The 19,840-nt window shown below is 40.6% G+C and overlaps 2 protein-coding genes across 2 annotated transcripts in view; one reads left to right on the forward strand and one right to left on the reverse strand.

Moving 5' to 3' along the window:
- Window positions 1–334: 334 nt before the first annotated feature.
- RPL30 (ribosomal protein L30) lies at window positions 335–3,735 on the forward strand. The gene is made up of 5 exons (XM_079533345.1): window positions 335–346; window positions 424–475; window positions 1,491–1,636; window positions 2,436–2,566; window positions 3,584–3,735. The coding sequence occupies exons 2-5, from the start codon at window positions 455–457 to the stop codon at window positions 3,631–3,633; spliced, it is 348 nt and encodes a 115-aa protein (XP_079389471.1). The 5' UTR covers window positions 335–346; window positions 424–454; the 3' UTR covers window positions 3,634–3,735.
- Window positions 3,736–5,634: 1,899 nt separating this feature from the next.
- MATN2 (matrilin 2) overlaps window positions 5,635–19,840 on the reverse strand; it is a gene marked incomplete at both ends in the record, with an annotated part of 55,380 nt that continues 41,174 nt past the window's right edge. The window contains 13 exons of the mRNA XM_079533228.1: window positions 5,635–5,710; window positions 7,267–7,354; window positions 7,581–7,691; window positions 8,256–8,327; window positions 12,313–12,465; window positions 13,665–14,078; window positions 15,794–15,916; window positions 16,069–16,191; window positions 16,333–16,455; window positions 16,679–16,801; window positions 16,987–17,109; window positions 17,206–17,328; window positions 17,423–17,545. Coding sequence (XP_079389354.1) covers window positions 5,635–5,710; window positions 7,267–7,354; window positions 7,581–7,691; window positions 8,256–8,327; window positions 12,313–12,465; window positions 13,665–14,078; window positions 15,794–15,916; window positions 16,069–16,191; window positions 16,333–16,455; window positions 16,679–16,801; window positions 16,987–17,109; window positions 17,206–17,328; window positions 17,423–17,545 — 1,775 coding nt within the window. The remainder of the gene's footprint in view (window positions 5,711–7,266; window positions 7,355–7,580; window positions 7,692–8,255; window positions 8,328–12,312; window positions 12,466–13,664; window positions 14,079–15,793; window positions 15,917–16,068; window positions 16,192–16,332; window positions 16,456–16,678; window positions 16,802–16,986; window positions 17,110–17,205; window positions 17,329–17,422; window positions 17,546–19,840) is intronic.

Here is a 19,840-nt window from a genome sequence, read left to right on the forward strand (position 1 = left end):
GCACCTGGGGCTCTACTCCGCAAGGGGCTTCCTGGATTGGTGCTTAAAGTCTCCCGTCGGGCTACGAAGAGACAAAATCGCCCTGTGAAACGTAGCGCACTGTAGGCAGGGGAGACAGGCAGAGACAGCACCAAGCCTTTTGAGCCGCCTCGGCCACCACAGACGGCCGAACGCCCACAACCCCACCCTACTAACGGCGGCCGTGCGCAGCAGCAGGAAGGTGCGGGGAAGCTCTCGCGAGAGGCGGTGCAGAGACGTTCTCGCGAGAGGTGCAGCGGGGATAGGCGGTGCCCGCCGGATGCTCGCTCCTTTCTGGCGGCCCGGCCATATTGGTGGCGCGTGTCCGGTGAGTGGGGCTCGGCCGGGCGGCCCGAGGAGCCGCTGTTGGGCGCTAACCCGACCCCTGCTGCTCCTGTCTTCCAGGTACCGCCCGACTTAACTGCAGCCAGCGACGATGGTGGCCGCAAAGAAGACGGTGAGTGGGAGCGGGCCGCGTGTGGCCTCACGTGGCGGCGGCCCGGCCTCCGCCGACGGCGGGCGCTGCACGCTGCGGTGCGGCCGTGGTGCCGGGGCGCTCCGCCGGGCCTGAGGTAGGGAGGAGCGGCCCCGCGCGCGGTCTGAGGCGGGGTGGCGGGGGGAGCTGCGCGCAGCTTGAGACGCCTGAAGTGGCCCTTGGGCCCGTAGCTCTGAGCGCAGCACCGCGGCTCCTCGTTGCCGGCTTCTCTGTACTCGGTTCTCTCCTGTGCAGCATCCTGGTTGCTCCTGGGTTCCCTGCCCCAGCCGGAGGCAAGGGAGGCTGCAGCTGTGTTCATAGCGTGGTTAAAGGGCCGCAGCGTTCGGGTTTTGTGTTTCCTGGTAACTTTTAGTTTTCAGTCTTAAAGCTGCTGCAGAAAGTATGAGGTTCGCTTGAGATGGCGGTGTTCGTTATTCCTTATTGGCTGTCACGCACCTATTGGAGGGGCTGCACCCGCTGCGTGTGGTTATTTGTTTCTGCCAACCAGAGGAACGCCTATTAGTGCATGCCCTGCAAAGTGCCAAACTAGGAATGCGGTCAGGTTTGCGGGGTAGAGGTAGTTTATATTTGAACATGACTGGCTGAGTTTTGTAAAGGCAAAATAACTCCATGATGTGACTGGGTAACATAGTTGGCAGTGGCAATGCTTTTAATTACAAAGTAGAATCACAGAATCGCAAGGTTGGAAAGGACCTACAAGACCATCTAGTGCAACCATCCACACGCTACCAGGAGTAATGTAGTAATTATTACATTACCAAAGTAATGGATAAAAGGTATTTTGTAAAGTTGGCAAACAGTACCAGCATCTTGCTTACCTACAAGCTTTCTTATAACTGTATGGCATGCTGGCTTTTTTATTCTGCCTTGCAAATAATTGGGACAAGATTGTGTGTGATTGGAGTTTCTTCACCTTACATTCTCTGCCACTTTGTGAAAGGTAAAATAACATGTAATGAAACTCTTATTTTTGCAGAAAAAGTCCCTGGAGTCCATAAACTCCAGGCTTCAGCTGGTGATGAAAAGCGGTAAATATGTGCTAGGATACAAACAGACTCTGAAGATGATTCGTCAAGGCAAAGCCAAGTTGGTCATCCTAGCCAACAACTGTCCTGCTTTGAGGTAAGCAGGTGTACGAAAAAAAAATTGTTAAAAACTAAGGCAGGTGCTTTGTAGAACTGCAGATTTGATTCATGCAAGCTGGTAATGCAGAGTGGTTTGTACACATACTCCACAGTGCTGTGAAATAAACATGATGAGTTGTTTGGTGCATACAGATTGTAGGTCTGGATGTGTTACAGTGCTTTCCAGCTGTTTTATAGCTTTCTCATACAAGAAGTTTGCCTTGCAGAAGATTCTGTAAGCTTTTTCACACTGTGAAATCAGCATAGGTTCATACCTGGTCTGGTGGGAACTGTCCCTGCACACGGTGGGGTTGGAGCTAAGTGATCTTCATCAGGGTCCCTTCCAACCTAAACCATTGTGTGAAAGTGTAGTGAGACTCAATTCCTGATTTATCAAAGTTGGTACTGGAAAATAATTTTACAAGTAGGAAAAACTAGCAATTGATAGCAATTTAAAATGCTTGAAGCATAGAACTGCTTGTAGAAATGTTTGAAGCTGTTCTAGGAGAATGAAGTCTTCAGTAATCTTCATCTCCTGACACGGTCCTTACTGAACTTCTGGTCCCCTTCTGTCAGCAGTGAGTATCAACAGATTAAAGGAACTGCAGATACAGGAAAAAGAACCAACATAGATACTTGAGAAATGGGGAGACTGTTTTATTCTTGGCAGGAAATAAATGTGTTTTTCTAGGCAGAAAGATTCTGGATTGAAGTACAATTGTGAATTTAAGCTGCTTTTGTTGTACGGTCAATCAAATTGTTTGTCAGTACTTTAATACCCAGTTTTTGAATCTTAGAAAATCGGAGATTGAATACTACGCCATGCTTGCAAAGACTGGTGTCCATCATTACAGTGGCAACAACATCGAATTGGGCACAGCATGTGGAAAATACTACAGAGTGTGCACGCTGGCTATTATTGACCCAGGTACGTGTCTCCTGCCATATAATGAACAAATTGGGTATGTATCAGTGGTTCTTGTATTCACCTGTGAGTAGCAGTGCTTAGCAAGTAAGGTGCAGATGTACGGTCATATTTTGTTGGTCTCCTTTGGCTTAAAGTAGTCCCAAGATCTACTTTGTTAGTCCAAGAATCGGTTTCTTACATTTGCATACAGCTCCTTTTCCTGTTCAGCTTTGTTAATGTAGGACCTTGGTAAAATAAACGGCTGGATGGTGAGTTGTCTTATATCTACAGAAGGAATAAGCTATATGCAGATGGATACTAATCCAGTGCCAGAGTTGAAAATCATATTAAATGTTAACATTTTAAATGTGTGCATAATTACTGTTGCTTGGTAGCACTCTTTGTTCCAGAGAATTGTTCAAGCTCATTCTGGAGAACTACTGAGTATGTGATTTCTTATCTATCTTCCAAAATTTTATGACAAGTATCAGATTTATCTTACATTGTTCAATTTGATCAAAAGCATTCTAATTAAATGCATACGTGGATTTCTGTTTTAGCTACTCCCAGATGTTGTCCAAGTAGCATTCAGTTTAAATTCCCTGTTTCTTTAGAAACCTTTATTTAGATTGTTGGTGTTCTGATAGTAGCTGTAAGCTTATGTGTAAGCCAAAGAAGTGGAGCTTAGGCTTTCTGCTGTGCAGTACCATGCGAATATTCTCGCTGTCCTGATGCTGTGGTGATCAGGGGAGGCTAGACATTCGCTATATTAAAACTGTGCATTGTGTCCTCCAGGACTGGACTGCTGCTCTAGTACTGGCTTTGGAAATGCTAGTGACATAATTATCATATTTTAGCATATTGTGCATGGATTAGCAAAAATGCAGTTAGAATATTTTTTAAGTCATCAAAATTACTTTTTTTTTTCTAATTAACTATCTTTGCATTGCTTGAGTGCTTTGACTATAGAGTCGCTTAAATTTTTTTGCCTATTTCTGGGAATGGATCTTGTTGCAATAATGTATTTTTGTTTTACAGGTGACTCTGACATCATTAGAAGCATGCCAGAACAAACCAGTGAGAAGTAAATGCTGTAAAGGTGGTCTTTCTACAATAAACTGGTTTCAGATCTGTTTTAAGAGAAATTTGTATTGTATTATACTTCTGCTGGTATTAGAGAACAAACTATAAATGAAGATTCGTTATCACTGCTGTCTGTCTTGTTCTGTTAGAAGTAACCTTCACAGGACAAAACTTGCTTGTTGCCTCCTGTAGAAGTTGAGCTTCAGTAGTAAGACCTGACCGTGGTAAGTATCAAATCCCAACAGGCTGTGGCTTTCTTAAGTGTTCTGGTTTTGGTTTGGTTTGGTTTGGTTTTTTTTTTTTTTTGGAGTGCTCATAGGAAAACAAGTTGTAATGAGGTAGTGGCAAATTTGGGATGTTGGTGGGAGACTCCACAGGATTTACTTACACTTAATTTTTTAACACTTTTTTTTAAACTTAGTCACAAGCTCTTAATGCAAATTACTCTTCTTGTCTCTTCTTTCCAAGAGAATATGTATGTCAGGTGCAAACCAACTAACTGCTAGACGTGATGTGTAACATTACACTTTCAGTAAGATACCAAATTGAACATCTCCAAACTGGTCTGAAGTCAGTACCTTTTTTTAAAAAAAAAAAACCTTCTGAATGCGCTGTGGTAGAGCATGTGTGCATACATATAGTATGATAGTATGATGTAGGTAGAGCATATTTGTAACATAGAGAGTGTGATTGAGGTGATGTTCTCAAGTCACTGTTGAGGAGGATGGTGCTATCTGCTGGATTTCTGCCTTTTTTTTTTTTTTACCACAATTTGAGGATATTTGTTAGTGCACACTACATGGCATATTGCATTTTGCTGACATGTGGTTAAAGGAATGCTTAATGACAATCATTTGAACCAGCAGCCCTGAAGAACTTGCATTCTGCTTTCTGAAGTGTATTAAAATACAAGGTGCTTCTTTGTACACATGCATGATCATCAGATCCATAATCACTTAAATCTAATTTTGCTGCAACTATGTTTCTGATACGGAATGGATGTGGTTGTACATCTCAAGTTGGAGACAGTAAAGAGGCAAACACACGTGAAGCAAAGAAGGAATAGCTGGATTATGCATCTATTGAGGTCCGAATTTGGATTAGTTCAGTACAGTTCAGGTACTGTTGTGGGCATGAAAAATAAAGCTATAAGAAGAGGGCTTTTGCTGTTACGAGGGCAGAAGTAAAACTTCAGTTGGCCTTAAGGCACTTCCAGAATGGCTGGAAGCAACTTGCTGTTTCATTTTCATATTAGCATTTGATGAACAAATGTGCAGCTGGTTTTATTGCCCAAAGAATGTCTTCATATTAAAATGCTAGTTGTATTCTGGGAAGTTCAAGAATTGCTGAATGCTCACCAAGACCAAAGAGGGAAACATCATCGTGTCTGAATCTGGCAAGAGAAACAGTACTTGGAATTTCCAGCTGTGATGCTCTGGTAACTCAACAGATTTCCCACTTCATTTACATTCATCACCATTCAACAAAGGTGTATAAATGTGTATTTCTACTTCCAACTGATTTCTGCAGTCTGCATGTGTTGGAAAGATTGTATGAAACCTAACTGCTGTGAATGCAGTTCTGTTTTCATATATGTGTGTGTATACATACACGTAGTCACATAGGTAGAATGCTTGAAATAGCAACAGAGTGAATGGAGGAGGAAAGTACAGAAAAGCAAGCCAAATAAATTCACAGCTTAAAAATACTTCAAAACGTGGAGTTTTCACATGAAAAAATAACAGCATTTTAATGTTTTGCATAGCTTCTTTTGGTTAAGTTCTACTTAATGAGGATTTCTGCTAGTTGCTAAATTGTTTTTATATATAAACTTTGAAAACTTATCTGCAGTCAATGCAGGACAGAACACGTATAGATGCAGGGCTCCAAAATACTTCTTAACTTCAGACAAGGATTTGTTATTTTACTTTGAACCGGTGTAACAAAATAGCTCTCACAACATTGTATGTATAAATACACAGTGTAGTATAAGCTTTAAATTTTGATCAGTATTTTAGTCTGTTTTCCAAGTCTTCCATCCTCTTTGTCATTTCTTCCAGTATATAGAAGTTAAGGAAAGAGCTGATGATGGTGTGCAGTAATATTAAAAAATGCCAGGTGTCTGAGTCAGATATTGCTGAGCATGACATTTCTGCTAGGGCCCGGACATGTGCACTGACTTAAGATGTTAACTGTTACACTCAGCTTTACTATCAGTGTATATCAGCATATTCCCAGTCTGTGAACAGGTGAACAAACACTTGGACAATGTTGGGTATGGAGCACAAATCTTATGGGAGTTGCTGAGGAAACCTGCTGAGAAATTGTTCTGGAATCTAAGGGGAGACCTTACTCTCTCTACAACTGCCTGAAGGGAGGTTGTGGCAAGGTGGTGGTCGACTTCTTCTCCCATGTAACTAGCAGTACGAATGAAGAATGGACTCAAATTGCACTGAGGAGCTTCAGGTTGGACACCAGGAAAAACTACTCTAAAAGAGTGGTCAAGTGCTAGAGTGTGCTGCCCAGGAAGGTGTGGAGTCACCATCTCTGGAGGTGAAGAGCTATGCAGATGTTGTACAGAGGGATATGGTTTAGTGGGAAATACTGGTGATAGGAGGATGGTTAGACTTGGATTATCTCAGAGGTCTTTTCCAACCTTGGTAATTCTGTGTGTGATTCTAGTGCTTATAGCATCATTCTTAGACGTCTCCAAGATGAGCCATCTACGTGGAGGTCTTAAGGTACTAGTACTGCCAGCAAGACCCTGGAGGGCTCTGTTAGCCTGACTGTGGACAGACATGTTTAACTCCACAGTATTTCAGTCTAAAGCTGTTCTTGTCTAGGAAGCACACAAATAGCTGCTTATATATCACTGCACTTCTTGCAGAAAATAAGTGCTTACTGGTCATCTATACGACTCCTAGAAGACTTAAACAGAAGGTGTGATGCCTTCTTACTACTTAATTTGATTATGCAGAAGCAGGTTTTATGAAAAAAATCCAGGAGTTTGCTGTATATGTGACGTTTGGTGCAGAATACAGGAGAAACAGTTTTCTGCTATTTTCCTGAGACCTGATGGACGTTTAAGATATCATAAAGGCTACTCTACTAACAGCTCCCTTGAAAAGACAGCCTAGCTTGTGGAAGGGCTATCAGTGTGCACTTAACTCCTTTTTCTATGTGTATTCTTACAAAATTAATCAGACTGCATGTCCTTTGATTCCTCTACATTGGGAATCTTATTTAAAATGCCTTAAAGTGCTTCACCTAGCAGTCAAGAAGGGAAATACCTCCTGATCCCTGTAGCTACTAAATGATATTTTGTTATTATCCGAAGTAAACAAAGCAAAGAGTGTTAGGCTTGGTTTTTGACAAGTCATTCCTTTGCTGATCCTGAAGATGCTTACTGTTAGAAATTATTAGAAGTTATGATCCTTATTAATATGTTTGGTCCCTTCTGTGAAGCAGACCTCAAGCCTGAAGAGCCCTGCTTCCTGGAGATTGACAGTCTCTAAGTAGTTCAGCTCTTCATTACAGTAGATTGATTTGAGCCATGGAGACAGCTTTAGACTTGCAGGTTATAATTTCTTATAACCTGCTCTTGATCTATGCAAAAGAAACATTCTGAAAGGATATATTGCTGCGTGAGTCGTCTTACTTCGTTGGTTGCGAAGTTCTGGAACGTCACTAGGTTTTCACATTTGCATTGGTCTTTTGAAGTTTTTGCTGGAAAACAGTCAAGCATAGACAAAATGCTGAATAAATCCAGGGGTCCGAGAGGGGGAAAGACAAAGACTTCTGAAAGCAGAGCAAGTTTAGTACAGCTTCCTGTTCTCAAAACAAGTCAACATCCACAGGAATGCCATGGGGCAGATTTTGTAAATACTGGAAAATATTACACAGCACTCCTTAAAAGATCAGGCAGAATTACCTAAGCAAAGAACCTAATTACCTGTTGTTCTTGTTGAGTGAGTGTGACTGTCTTCAAAAAGATACTTATGCTGTATTGCAAGACTGGGACAGGCAAGGACATCTGTGATTTCTACTGTGGTTGATTCAGGTCCTGCAGGAAACCCCCCAAAAGTCTAAAAATCATACCCACTTTATGGTACAGTATTTTTGCTACTCACATGCACAGTTTTCCCTTATCAGTGAGTAATCTCACTAATTGTAGTGAGAGGATCATTCATGGAGAGGACTAGCAATACAAAGATGTGAAGGAATCAAGCTGTTAGGCTGTGTTTACTGTGTATGTGATTTAAGCTGCGGGTTGCAGAACTGAAAGGGAGTTGTGAAGGTTCCTGTGAGAAACAAGTGATTGAAAGCTGAACATGCTTCACAGAAATCGAGCACAGTATTGAAATACAAGCTTTCCCTTGAAGTAATTTATTTGGATGGTGTAAAAAGGGAGCATGCAGCCGTGCATTTGTTACAGTGGATCTCAAATTTTCTGTACTAGGAGCAAATCTGAATTGCAGAAAAGAAGACTCCAGGGGAGATGGGTGGGGAAAGCAGTTCTCCTCTGAGTGAATTGTTAGGGCTCTGCAGAAGAAGCCATGCTGAGGCAGCTTCGCAGTGATCGGCGCTGACTGGGGACACAGCGGGACACTGAGTTCAAACAGCCAACCTGATGACTGTGGATTAGTCCTATGGAGCCTTCCAGATGACAGATCTTGACGGTGAGCTGAATTTCTCAAGGCTGGTAGAAAGAAATGGTTATTTAATTAAATGAGATCACAGAAAGGACAATAAAGATGTAATTCCCTAGAAAATCAAATCTTACTTGTCTTTCACCATACATGGAGATGGCCTCATACCGGCTTCAAGAGGTCCAGTGTTGATGGACAACACACGACTCACCTTTCAACTCATCTATTGGAGCTCTCCCAGAACTGAAAGTACTTCACAAGTAGATTAACAGTGCTGAAACAGTGTGAAATCACAGCAGCCTATGTTGTGTTTTTCTGGTGAAAATTCTTGCATGTTGCACTGTTACCCGTGAGTTTTTTGAGGGTGAACTGAATAAGAATAAAAACTGCTTACAGAAAGATGAAATATTATTTTCCCCATTGAAAGGAATTTGGAAGTGCTTGGTGAGAAGGGTGTGGTAGTTTCTTTAATGCACTATAATTACTAGAAAAAGTACAGGTTTCTAGCTCAAGGAAGCATAGACTGAAGTCTAATTTATTTATTAGTGTCTTGACAGAATGGAAATATCTTTGTCAAGGGTCATTCTGCACACTGCCTGTTTCCTGCCACAAGAGGGTAATGTAGAGGCAGCTTTTGTTTCTTAGGAGTTCTTCTCCAGAAAATGAAACGCTTTACTTTCAGTTAATTTTAGAGCCCTTGGGTGCACAGATGAATTGGAAAGTGCACAGTGAACCACTGTACACCTTGATCTACTGTGCCAGGGGAGTGCATGTGAATGTCTGGAACTCCCTTCCTCCTTATTCTGCAATATGTACCCAAATTTCCTTCCATCCTAGAAAGTGGTTACATGAGGAGAAATAGTAAGAGCACAAATGCTTGTGCCATCAAGATGCAGCAGGCAGATGGAAGATTCTTCTGGACCTGACGTGTTTGTCACAGCTATTGGGAGCTCTATTTCTATTGGTCCCGTGAGTTTTGACGAATACATGACAACGCACAGATTTATTAAGTTGCACTGGGAAGCAGATGATGCACTTGGGGTGGAAGCTGGAATGGCTGAACACAAGGAACAGGGAATGAATGGAGATGGGGCGATGGAAAAGAGGTGAGTAACTGAATAAGACCAGTGTTTATTGGACAGAACTAGAGCATTTATATACATTTAAAAAGCAGGACTGGGACCTTGCTTGATGGAACAGTGAGATCTCAGAGAAAACAGTCCAGGATAGAAACATGTAGGATGAGATCATGAAGCAAGGAAGAAACAAACTAGGTGATGAGTTCAGCATAAGGATGAGCAACTAGGAACGAGAATGGTGAAATTCTACATGTAGGAGGGACAAAACAGGTAAGGTGAACATTGAGTATTTGGCACCAGGTAATGGATGGGCCTAGAAGCTGCTTAAGGGTAGTAGGCTAATAAGACTGTCTAAAGCAGAGGGACTGACATGGAAAGTCTGAGCTTTGGACGCTGAGGATTTGGATGTAAGATGGGGAAAAAACAAGACTGAGATACATTGGCAGAGGTGGGGCAGAATGTTTCTAGTCTGAGGTCAGGCGTTTCAGAAACTCTATTTCAGGTTTCAGAAAATAGTTTGGACCTGAAGAATTCTGTTCTCATGCTTCTGGCAAAGCTGTAAACAATCAGACAAGTACAGACAGGTTGCTAGCAGTAATGATGAAGTCATTGCAGTGAACATACATACTCAGTTTTTTTGGGGGGGCAGAACTCATACTAAACTGAGGTGCTTGTTTCTAGTGTTCTCTTTTGGAACAAAACTTAAGTAAAGCCCATGAGAAAGTGTTTTCCAAAGCAGTGGCTGACTATTTGCAGCAGTTATAATGGTCTGCAATTTGAAAGAACAAAATGTTTAGCAGCAGGCTGCTGAATGCTGTCATCTGATCAGTGCTGGAGTCTTGTGACGAACATAAATCTAACCATGTAATTAAAGGCTCCCATAACACACGTGCTCTGAAAAGGCGTCAAAAGGCAACCATGATGAGTGCCTATTGTATGTGACACTGCTGTAGCTTTGTCAGTGCTTCCAATCATATGAGAATTGAATGTTAAATGAGGCAATGAATAGGAATCTTCCGACTGAACTATCCTTATTAATAATTCCTCTTTGTAATAGAAGAGAAAAACACATTTTCATGACTAGTCATCAAGAATAATAGTAATCAGCAGCTATTCTACAGAGCTGATGTTTTCTTGCAGAGTAAAAGGAGAAAGCCTTACCCCAAAACAGATTTGGAGGGTTTCTGCTTTGCTTAGAAACAGGCAGGGACTGGGGATGAGAGGATTTGTCAGTGGAGTCCATGTCTGGGCTGCAGACAAGTTCAGAGGGCCCTCAAAAGTTCACTGCCCTCATAAGCCTTAGATTAGGTCTTGCAAAGGAGGGAAAAAAATTAGGCCCAGAGGAAAAACTGAAAGGAAAAAATGAACTTCCAGCTTGTGGAACAGGTTTGGAGGCAGAATTTCTGGTGGAGTGAGTAGATGAGCAATATGTAGTTCTAGAGTGTCCAGGAAAATAACCAGCTGGGTAAGTCCAGAGTTATCCACTGGTGTGAGGCATTGCCTAGAGGTGAGCCAGGAGGAGGCAGGCAGAAGCTCTGAGGCAGAAGCTCTGCCCTGCTACTACAGGTGCAGTTTAAAAACTGCCACAAAGGGGCAGGATTTACTTATTTTTCATGTTGCAGGTACTGTATTAAAAAAAATCTAAAAATTACAGCTGCTGAATACTGTTGTGGGTACCTGAAGGATGTATTTCCATCACTGAGCTCTGGGTTTGCTAATGAGTGAGAATTATTTCACCAGTTGCCAGATAATTTTGTCTTTGGCGTCTCCCCAGGCTTTTAAGATGACTTGCTGTCATCAGTAGATTATCTGCCTAGTAAGAAAGTTAACGAACAGACTCGGTTTCATGTTATCATAGTACTTTGAATTTCAGAAAGACTGAGCTAGAAGATTCTTATTATTAAGAGAAGCCCAAAGAATATGCAAACTAGGAAATATTCTCACATTCTTTTTTTTTTCTTTTTTTTCAGATTCTTGGTGTCTGAATGAGGAAGAAATGCACCGCTCCTTGCCAGCCAATTGTACACAGTAACACTAAGGAGTAAAGTAAAACATCTTTGCATTAAATTTCAAGAAAAAACAACCAAATAAAAGTAGTGAAAATTAAACCATCCTGTAGTAGTAGTGCTGCTCTCAATATTATTCACTGTGAAGTTACTGTGTTTTGTTTTGAGTACAAATTTGAATGTTCTAATAATATCCAGTGCTGGGAGCATGTGAGTAGAAGAGACACACAGTCCTCTCTGGCTGTACAGATTTAATCCCAGCTCACATTCCCTCTTTCCTTTGCAAAACATCAGGTGGGAATGTTTAGAGAGAGGCTGGTTGTGCCCAAATGAGGAAGGGTACTTTGCAACAAACCTATATTTGTGGAGCAAAACTTGGAGCTTATGTACAACTGTGATCCATTCTCTGTAGCTGAACATGTATATTCAGTGAACTATTTTAAATGTTTTATAAATATATACTACATATCTTGATAATTTTTTCCATGTTTTTGTTTTGTTTTGCTTTTTGCTATTGAACTTAAGAGCAATTTTTTATTCTCATTAAAACTTTATGAACCCATTATTATTTTCCCACATTCCTAATGAAGTAGATCACACTGCTTTGGCAGGGTGGGGTTCAGTGCTCTGCTGACTTGAGCGTAGCAGAAAGAAAGGGGAGGAAGCAATTAATTCTTCTGAGCACAGGAGTGTACATTTTATACAAGTGTTAAGAAAACAAAGGAAAAGAAATCCTGCACCTTTACCTAGCGATAGATGGTGTGTATATACTCCTTACATATTAAAAGGCAGAAAAATCACCATGAGTGACTGGCACCTTGTAATGTGTCGTAGCAATGATCTATGCTATGACAGAGGCCACTGTGAATAAAAGTACTACTCCTTTAGCCTGCAAAAGAAATCTGTAAGCATGCATTCCTCTTCTATCAATTAAAGCAGAATACTGGTACCTTCACAGATCTGAACTTTCAGCTCTTCGCTTATGTCCTCCATTGCTGTGAAATCCTCAGCATAAAAGAGATGTTTATATGATGGCTCAGAAGCAATTTCCAACAGTTCCTCTTCAATTGCTTTTCCTATTCCTATGGCATAGATAATTATACCTAGAAGAAATTGCATATAATTATTACATCAGCAGTCCTAAACCCTTGATCCTCCATGAAAGGAAAATATGAGTATTAGTCATTTCAGGAAGAGAGCAGGAAAGCACGAAAAATGTATATATGCCATATATCTTCAAAATTGTGTACGAAGAGGGATATTAATGCTTCTGTTATTTAGAAGATGTTTAGAAACTCACTGCTTTACTGTAATTTGACAGATAGTTTTTATGACAGAGAGATGAGAGTTGCTTGGCCACTGCTAGAGTAAATGTACCCAGAAAGAGCACTGCAAAACATCCAAGAAAATCAGCTGCACAAAGTCTAGTCGGAGGTCAGTAACTAGCTGTGTACCCCAGGAGTCAATACTGCGGCATCTTCTAAAGTCTGGCTGTACTCTCTATGTTGCAGGCCATCAGCCTTTGTTCTTAATGCAATTTTTCAGAACACAGAAAATGCTTTGCTTTGCAGAGAAAAAAGGGATCCTTCATTTTCTTGAAAAGCTTTGAAAATTTTCAGTAATCTCTGCTGAATAGCTGTAAAGCTTTTGATTTGTGGTGCAGGTGTCCTACATGACAGCCTTCTGTCCCAGACATATTTTGTCTTAAAAGCCAGCACCTTAGAGTTACTTTATGGCATGATCTGTCATGCTGGAAGACAGCACTGAAGCTATATGCATACGAAAGGAGAGCCCTTCTTCCTTCCAGAACAGCATCAGCGCTTAGACTTAGTTAAAAATACATAATATAAATAAATAAAGATATAACGTAATCAATTATTAAATTATTAAACAACGTAAACTTCCCAGTAGATTTCTGTATTTTGAAGAGACAGGGTTGTGTTTTTTTTTTTAATTAGTGTCTTCTTACTGTTAGAATTTTTGATGAATTTTCCAGTATCAAGTACCTACCCTCAGGGAAATGCATGGCATCCATGTGAGTCAACGCACTACCTGTGGATGGCACAGAACCCCAGTAGTGAGGCACTCAGCCATTAGTGCCACAGAAGGAATGACAGAACTCAGTGGCAATGGCTCTGTGAAACCAAAGATCTGGTGTTCTGCTGCAACGGTCACTCAACTAGCCAGACTGCTGTGGCAAACTGTCTTGATTAGCAGGTACTGTAACACATCCATACAATTACCACATCTTATTTAGCACCATGTTTACCTTTCTGAAAGAATGAAAGACATCGCCACTCACCACTTCTCTTTGCTCTAGCAGCCCAGTCAGAGACTTCATCTTGGGCTCGTCCGTCTGTAAACACAATGGAGATTCGAGGGATGTTTGCTGACAGTGGTCTGGCTCCTTCTGTTTCTGTGAAGCTTCTCTCAAACATTCGCTTCAGAGCCAGTCCTGTCATGGAGCCTCGCCCCATATATTTCATTTGTGATACAGCTTTCTTCATGTCTTTGGCTGTGCTAAACTGTCTTAATGTAAACTCTGTGCGGACTTCAGAGGAATACTGAAGCAAACCAACTCGAGCAGCTTTGGGTGAAATCTCAAGTGTATCTAATATTCCTGAGACGAATTGTTTTACAATTTCAAAATTATCCTCTCCGAGACTTTTTGATCCATCAATCACAAACACCAGATCAACTGGGCCTTCAGTGCATCCTGTGAAATAAGCAGAAGTGTTCAGATAATGAAAAAACTGCACAAAGCTGTTAATAGGACTGCATGAACACAGAGATAACCTTGAGTACATTGTTCCTGGCTCAGCCAACCTTGCAGTGTGTCTAGAACTGTTTGTGGACAGTCTTTATCAAAAGCTAAGAGTGTGCCAATGGTCAAAAGCTTTTAACAATAACCTAATCACAGTGTCTATCTATCAATACGTGCCACTTTGTAGAATAATACAACTCCAAAAAATACTGCTCTTTTTTTGTGAGTTTGCAGTAAATCAGATTTTTAAGAAAACCTTAAGAATGACTGTTAAGTGGAGAAAACTGCGTAACTGAAGATCTTCAGGATGTAGAAACAAAGTTTCCATCATTTTCTTCCAGGGATTGGATGCTAACATGCATAGGACAGTATGTTAACTTTACCTGAAAATGCAGATGGCCTGAAATAATGAGAATTGCTGAAGCTGTGTTTGTACTGCAGAAGTAGCAAAAATGTAAAGATGATACAAGAAAAAAAAAAAAATGAAAGAGTTGCTGAAGCCACACATACATAAAAGGAGAAAATCTAGAAGTCATGTTTAGAGGAAAGAATGCAGGAAAGAATGAGACAGGAGCCAAAGAGCTCCGGGAAGGCTGAGAGAGAAGGGTTACACAGAATGCCCTACAGTTTAGGACTAGGTTCATGTCTGGAGACAGAGTATGGACAACACTCATGTTTTTATAGCACAAGCTTACATCTCTAGTGGCAGAAAAACAACTGAAAAATTAAAAGTGAGGCAGTAAATGCTAGAAGGATTTCTAGCTGCTAATGTTGGATAAAAATGGTTTATATACCTTGCTTGTAACTCACTGCTGAAATTAATCTTTTCTGTTTCACCCACTGAAGCTGGGAGACAATCTAGGAGAGCCTGACAACTTTGCAGTCTCATACTTGGTTAAGTGCAAATGCAAAATTCAAAGCGGTTTGTAAGCATTCTGATTTGATTGCAGAACATACTGAAGACATCTATTATTGAGTCAGTGTAGGAATAAGGAATTTTCACTAATGTTTGGACTTTTCTTCTTAGACAACAGCCTTTTTAGAACTACTGTCCAAGAATTCCTTGCTGCTGAAGAAACAATGCATCATGTACTAAAGTAATGGTAATACAATGACTATCAGAACCACTTCAGTATCACTCCATATGTCAGGATGAAGCAACAGCTCAAGGTGAGCTGGGTTAATTACAGTTGAATTCAGTCACAAACATGTTTTAGTAATAATAATGTGCTCCCCAAGAAAGGCATACATTTTTGCAGAATATACGCTTTTACTGAGCTCCAGCAGAAGAGTTTCTCCTCCAGGAACTAAAAGGGTGATGCAATAAATGCATATAATGCTCTAAGCATGTCATATTAAAAGCTAAGAATAAGGCACACATTTCCTTGATATTTCTTTTTTTTTTTTTTCTTGACATTTGGGAAAGATTATTATTGTACTTGATGCTATATGAAAACAACTGTTCCAAATTCTTAGTTTTTTGCTTACAAGAGCCTGAAGATAAATTGCTCAGTACATTTTCTATGACATTCATATATGCTTCGGGCTCAGTTATCAGTAATATCAGTTATATCAGTTATATAAGTTTTGAACTGAGGCTTTTGAAGTGAGGTCAACTAACTTAAACACTCATAGAAACAATTTATATCCAAATATAATGTACTCACTTCTGCAGGTTTTCTGATCCTCTTTTAGTACATACCCCTCCTGACATTTGCAGACGTATGAATCATCATTATTAACACAAATATGGTCACAACCATGGGCAACTGATTTACAGACATCTTTGCCTATGAAACATTTTAAACATTTATAAATTCAGAGACTCCAAACACAACGTTTAAATAATTTAAATAACACATGTCAAAATAGAACATTTTATCTTTTTTTTTTTTTCCTATAGCAATGCTGAAGAATGGCAGACAGACAAATTGTTACTTACTTCGACATGTTTTTCCATCTTGTCGCAGGACAAATCCCTCATGGCACTGACAGCTGTATGAATTGTTATTATTAATGCACACATGTTCACAGCCATGGTCAATGGACTTACACAGGTCTTTATCTGAGAATCATTAAGAGAATTTCCTTATTAGATCTATTCTTAAATGCAAAGCTGGCATGAGCCAGTTTTGAGAAAAATTAAGTCTGTAATTATTTTTATGACTGAAAGGACATATTCCCCATAAAAGTTTTAGGTACTCACTCCTGCATGTTTTCCTGTCTCTCCTCAGTATAAATCCCTTGTGGCACTGACAAGTGTATGAATCACCAGCTGGAACACAGACGTGTTCACAACCATGGTTGACTGTTTTGCAGATATTTTTACCTTGGAGTAATGAAAATTATATTTAGCACAGTTAGCTACATAAATAACTTTCACAAAATATAAAAAAGTACAACAATAATCTTCCATGAAGGAACTCATTTCCAAGAAACTGACTTCATTTTATTTTGTGAAGCTGATTATTAAAAACACAAAGAGCACACCATATAAATAATAAGTTTCATGAATAGATCAGAAACTACATAATGAAGACTAAGCAACTTACTTCTACAAGTTTTCCCATCTTCCCTCAGTATGAAGTCATCATGACACTTGCAAATATAGGAATCGTCAGTGTTAACACAAATATGCTCACAGCCATGGTTAACTGACTTGCAAACATCTTTATCTGAGGAGAGTGGACAGTTTGCTAGGTGAGGTTCTTTAGGGAGAGATAATATCTTTTATTTACCAGATTGTGTAGTTATGAATCACAGATAAACATATTCATGCACAAACTCTCACAGCCACAACACTTAGAAGACATAACACTTAAAGCCAAAAAAAAACATTCTTATTGCTCAGGCTACTCACATTTACATGTCTTTCCATCTTCCTTCAGTATGAAATTTTCATGACACTTGCACATGTAGGATTCTTCTGAATTCACACAAACTTGTTCACAGCCATGGTTGACTGAACTGCAAATATCCTTGTCTGCCATCAAAAGAGTTGGTAGTTAACATATATCAGCAGAGGCCTTGATTATGTTGTTACGTGTCGTTCATCAAATTAAGTTCTCATGCTACGTACTTTTGCAGGTTTTCCCATCTTCTCTCAGTAGAAATCCATCATGGCATTTGCAAATATACGAATCATCAGTATTAACACAAACATGTTCACAGCCGTGGTTGACTGACCTGCAAAGATCTTTATCTGAGAACAGATGACAGCTCTTGCTAGTTAATACATTTCTACACGACCTTGAATTGCAGATAAAAAGCATGCTGATAAATATCAGACTACTTACTTCTGCACGTTTTTCCATCTTCTCTTAGCAGGAATCCCTCCCGACACTTACAAACAAATTCATCACCAGCATTAACACAGGCATGTTCACAGCCATGGTTGACTGATTTGCAAATATCCTTGCCTGGAAATAGACAAAATTTAATGTGATTTGCTAGTTAAAATTTTTTCAGATTTTTCATAAAGACTGCAGGGGTAATCCCATCAGCAAAGAAATATGGAAGCATGCACACTGAAAGCTAGTTAAAGGATTGACAGCTTACCTCACATGAGGCATGAGTTCTTTACTGTCTAAGCAGAAAGAACTACGTGGTTTGGATGGTCTCCCAGTGATGCTGAATCATTTTAGGACCAATCTGACTAGATTAAGAAGGAGGACCTTACATGGGCAGCAGGAAGAGTAAAAGAAGGAATATTTAGTATAGTTATTTAGCAAAAATTCATGCTAGTGAAAACAAAACTGAACAAAAAACCACAGCACATGAAGCAAAGCGCTCCTTTAGGATTCTTACATCAATGCTAAGAATCTGCACAAGCAAAACTCAGGAGTGTAGGAACTACTGATTTAAGGGCATGAAGAAAATCAGCAGTATTGGGAAAAACTGATGAGGGGATTTCTATGAGTGCAATGTTAAAGCCAACTGGCCATAACCTCCTCAAGAACAGAGAAAGAAAAAGTAGAAAAGGAAGTCATCCCATCTATCAGCATTCCCTGTTCCTTTCTCACTGCAACAAAAAGAGAAAATATTCTCAGTTGCTAATGCAACCTTTACACAGCGACTACAACACTGGATGCCACTAACAGCGGTGTTCAGATCTGTTAGATTACAGAATTGTATCCCAAGTTGGAAAAGACCCGCAAGAGTCATCAAGCCCAGCTCCCAGCTCCACACAGGACACCCCAAATCCAAACCCGGTGTCTGAGCGCTGCCCAAACGCTCCCTGAACTCCGGCATGGGGCCGTGCCCACTGCCCCGTGCAGCCAGTTCCGTGCCCGCCGCCCTCCGCTGCAGCCCCTGTCCCTGACCGCCACCCGCCCCTCCCCTGACGCAGCTCCATGCCGTTCCCTCGGGCCCTGTCGCTGTCACACGGAGCAGAGCTCAGCGCTGCCCCTCCGCTTCCTGCAGCCGCCGTCAGGCCTCCCCTCAGCTCCTCTGCTCTGCGCTGCACAAACACAGGATAAGCCCTTCCCTCACCTGCTGGCAGTGCTGGGCCTGGTGCACCCCAGGTACGGTTGCCCTTGTGGCTGCCAGGGCACACTGCTGACTCGTGTTTAACTTGCCATCACCCAGAACCCCCAGATTCCTTTCTGGGGCTGCTCTCCTGTTCCCCATTCTGTACATATAAGCAGGGCTGCTCCATCCCTGGTGCAGAATTCAGCGCTTTCTCTTGTTAAAGTTAGCGCTGGTAACTGGTTGGTGATTGCCCAGCCTCCTAACCTGTCAACACCTCTCTTCAAGGTCTCTCTGCCCTAAGAGAAGTCAATAGCTCTTCCTAATTTAGTATCATATTTACTTAGTATGCATTCAAGTGCTGCGTTCAGATTTTTCAGAAACACTGATAAAAGCTGGCCATAAATTGGAGGTGGAGTGACTGGCCTGATGTAACTCCTTTTATTATAACCTTTTGAGCCCAACCTGTCTGTCAAATGTTCACCATCTGCATTATGTTTTTGGCTAGCCAGACATTTTGTCCAAAAGGATAACGTGAGAAAGCTTAATGAAAGCCTTGCTGAAATCCAGAAATATCAGATCAGCTGGATTCTCCTGATTCTCAGCAATTAGCAGAATAACCAATTAGGCTTAATGTGTAGAAAAAAATATATTTTTTCACAAGAACTTCAGCCTAAGGTACATTACTTGAACAGTTCAGGCTGCCAATACAAAGAATTGCAAAAAATGCTAGAGTGGACAATCTTCTAACTCAACAAGCATTACATTCAAGGCATAACAATCTCAACTAGATCCCATTCCAGCAGGTAAAGAAGAAATGATTATGGAGGTAAAAATTAGCAATAGTTAGCATCAGCTTATGCAAAGCTGCATGCAACATTCATTATTTTCAAATGGAATGAAATATAAATGAGCAACAAAGTTCTACTTAAAAAGAATAGATTTTATATAGCTGAAAGCAATTGTGAGCCAAAGTACTTTGTGACCAGAGGTGAAATAATTCAAACAAAAGTGAATGATGACTGTAGTATTAAATCTTGCTGTACTGGATTCCCCCAGAAAAAAACCCTACAGACAACATCTAAAAAGAACACCAGAATAGTTAAAAAAGGAAGAGAAACTGAAATAGAATACAGCTGTAAGATTTGAATAATCAATGAAAGGAAAATTCACATTATTTACTGAAATTGAAAATAAGTGGAATTTGAAACACTGAAATGAAAAGACACAGGCTAAGCTGCAATGCC

The sequence above is a fragment of the Tetrao urogallus genome (assembly GCF_951394365.1).
Source record: "Tetrao urogallus genome assembly, chromosome: 3".
Taxonomy (NCBI): Eukaryota; Metazoa; Chordata; class Aves; order Galliformes; family Phasianidae; genus Tetrao; species Tetrao urogallus.

Coding starts and splice junctions, on each gene's coding strand:
- RPL30 (XM_079533345.1), top strand. CDS start 455: ATGGTGGCCGCAAAGAAGACG. Junction 1,637..2,435: donor AACAACTGTCCTGCTTTGAG/GTAAGCAGGTGT, acceptor TTTGAATCTTAG/AAAATCGGAGATTGAATACT. Junction 2,567..3,583: donor GCTGGCTATTATTGACCCAG/GTACGTGTCTCC, acceptor TTTGTTTTACAG/GTGACTCTGACATCATTAGA.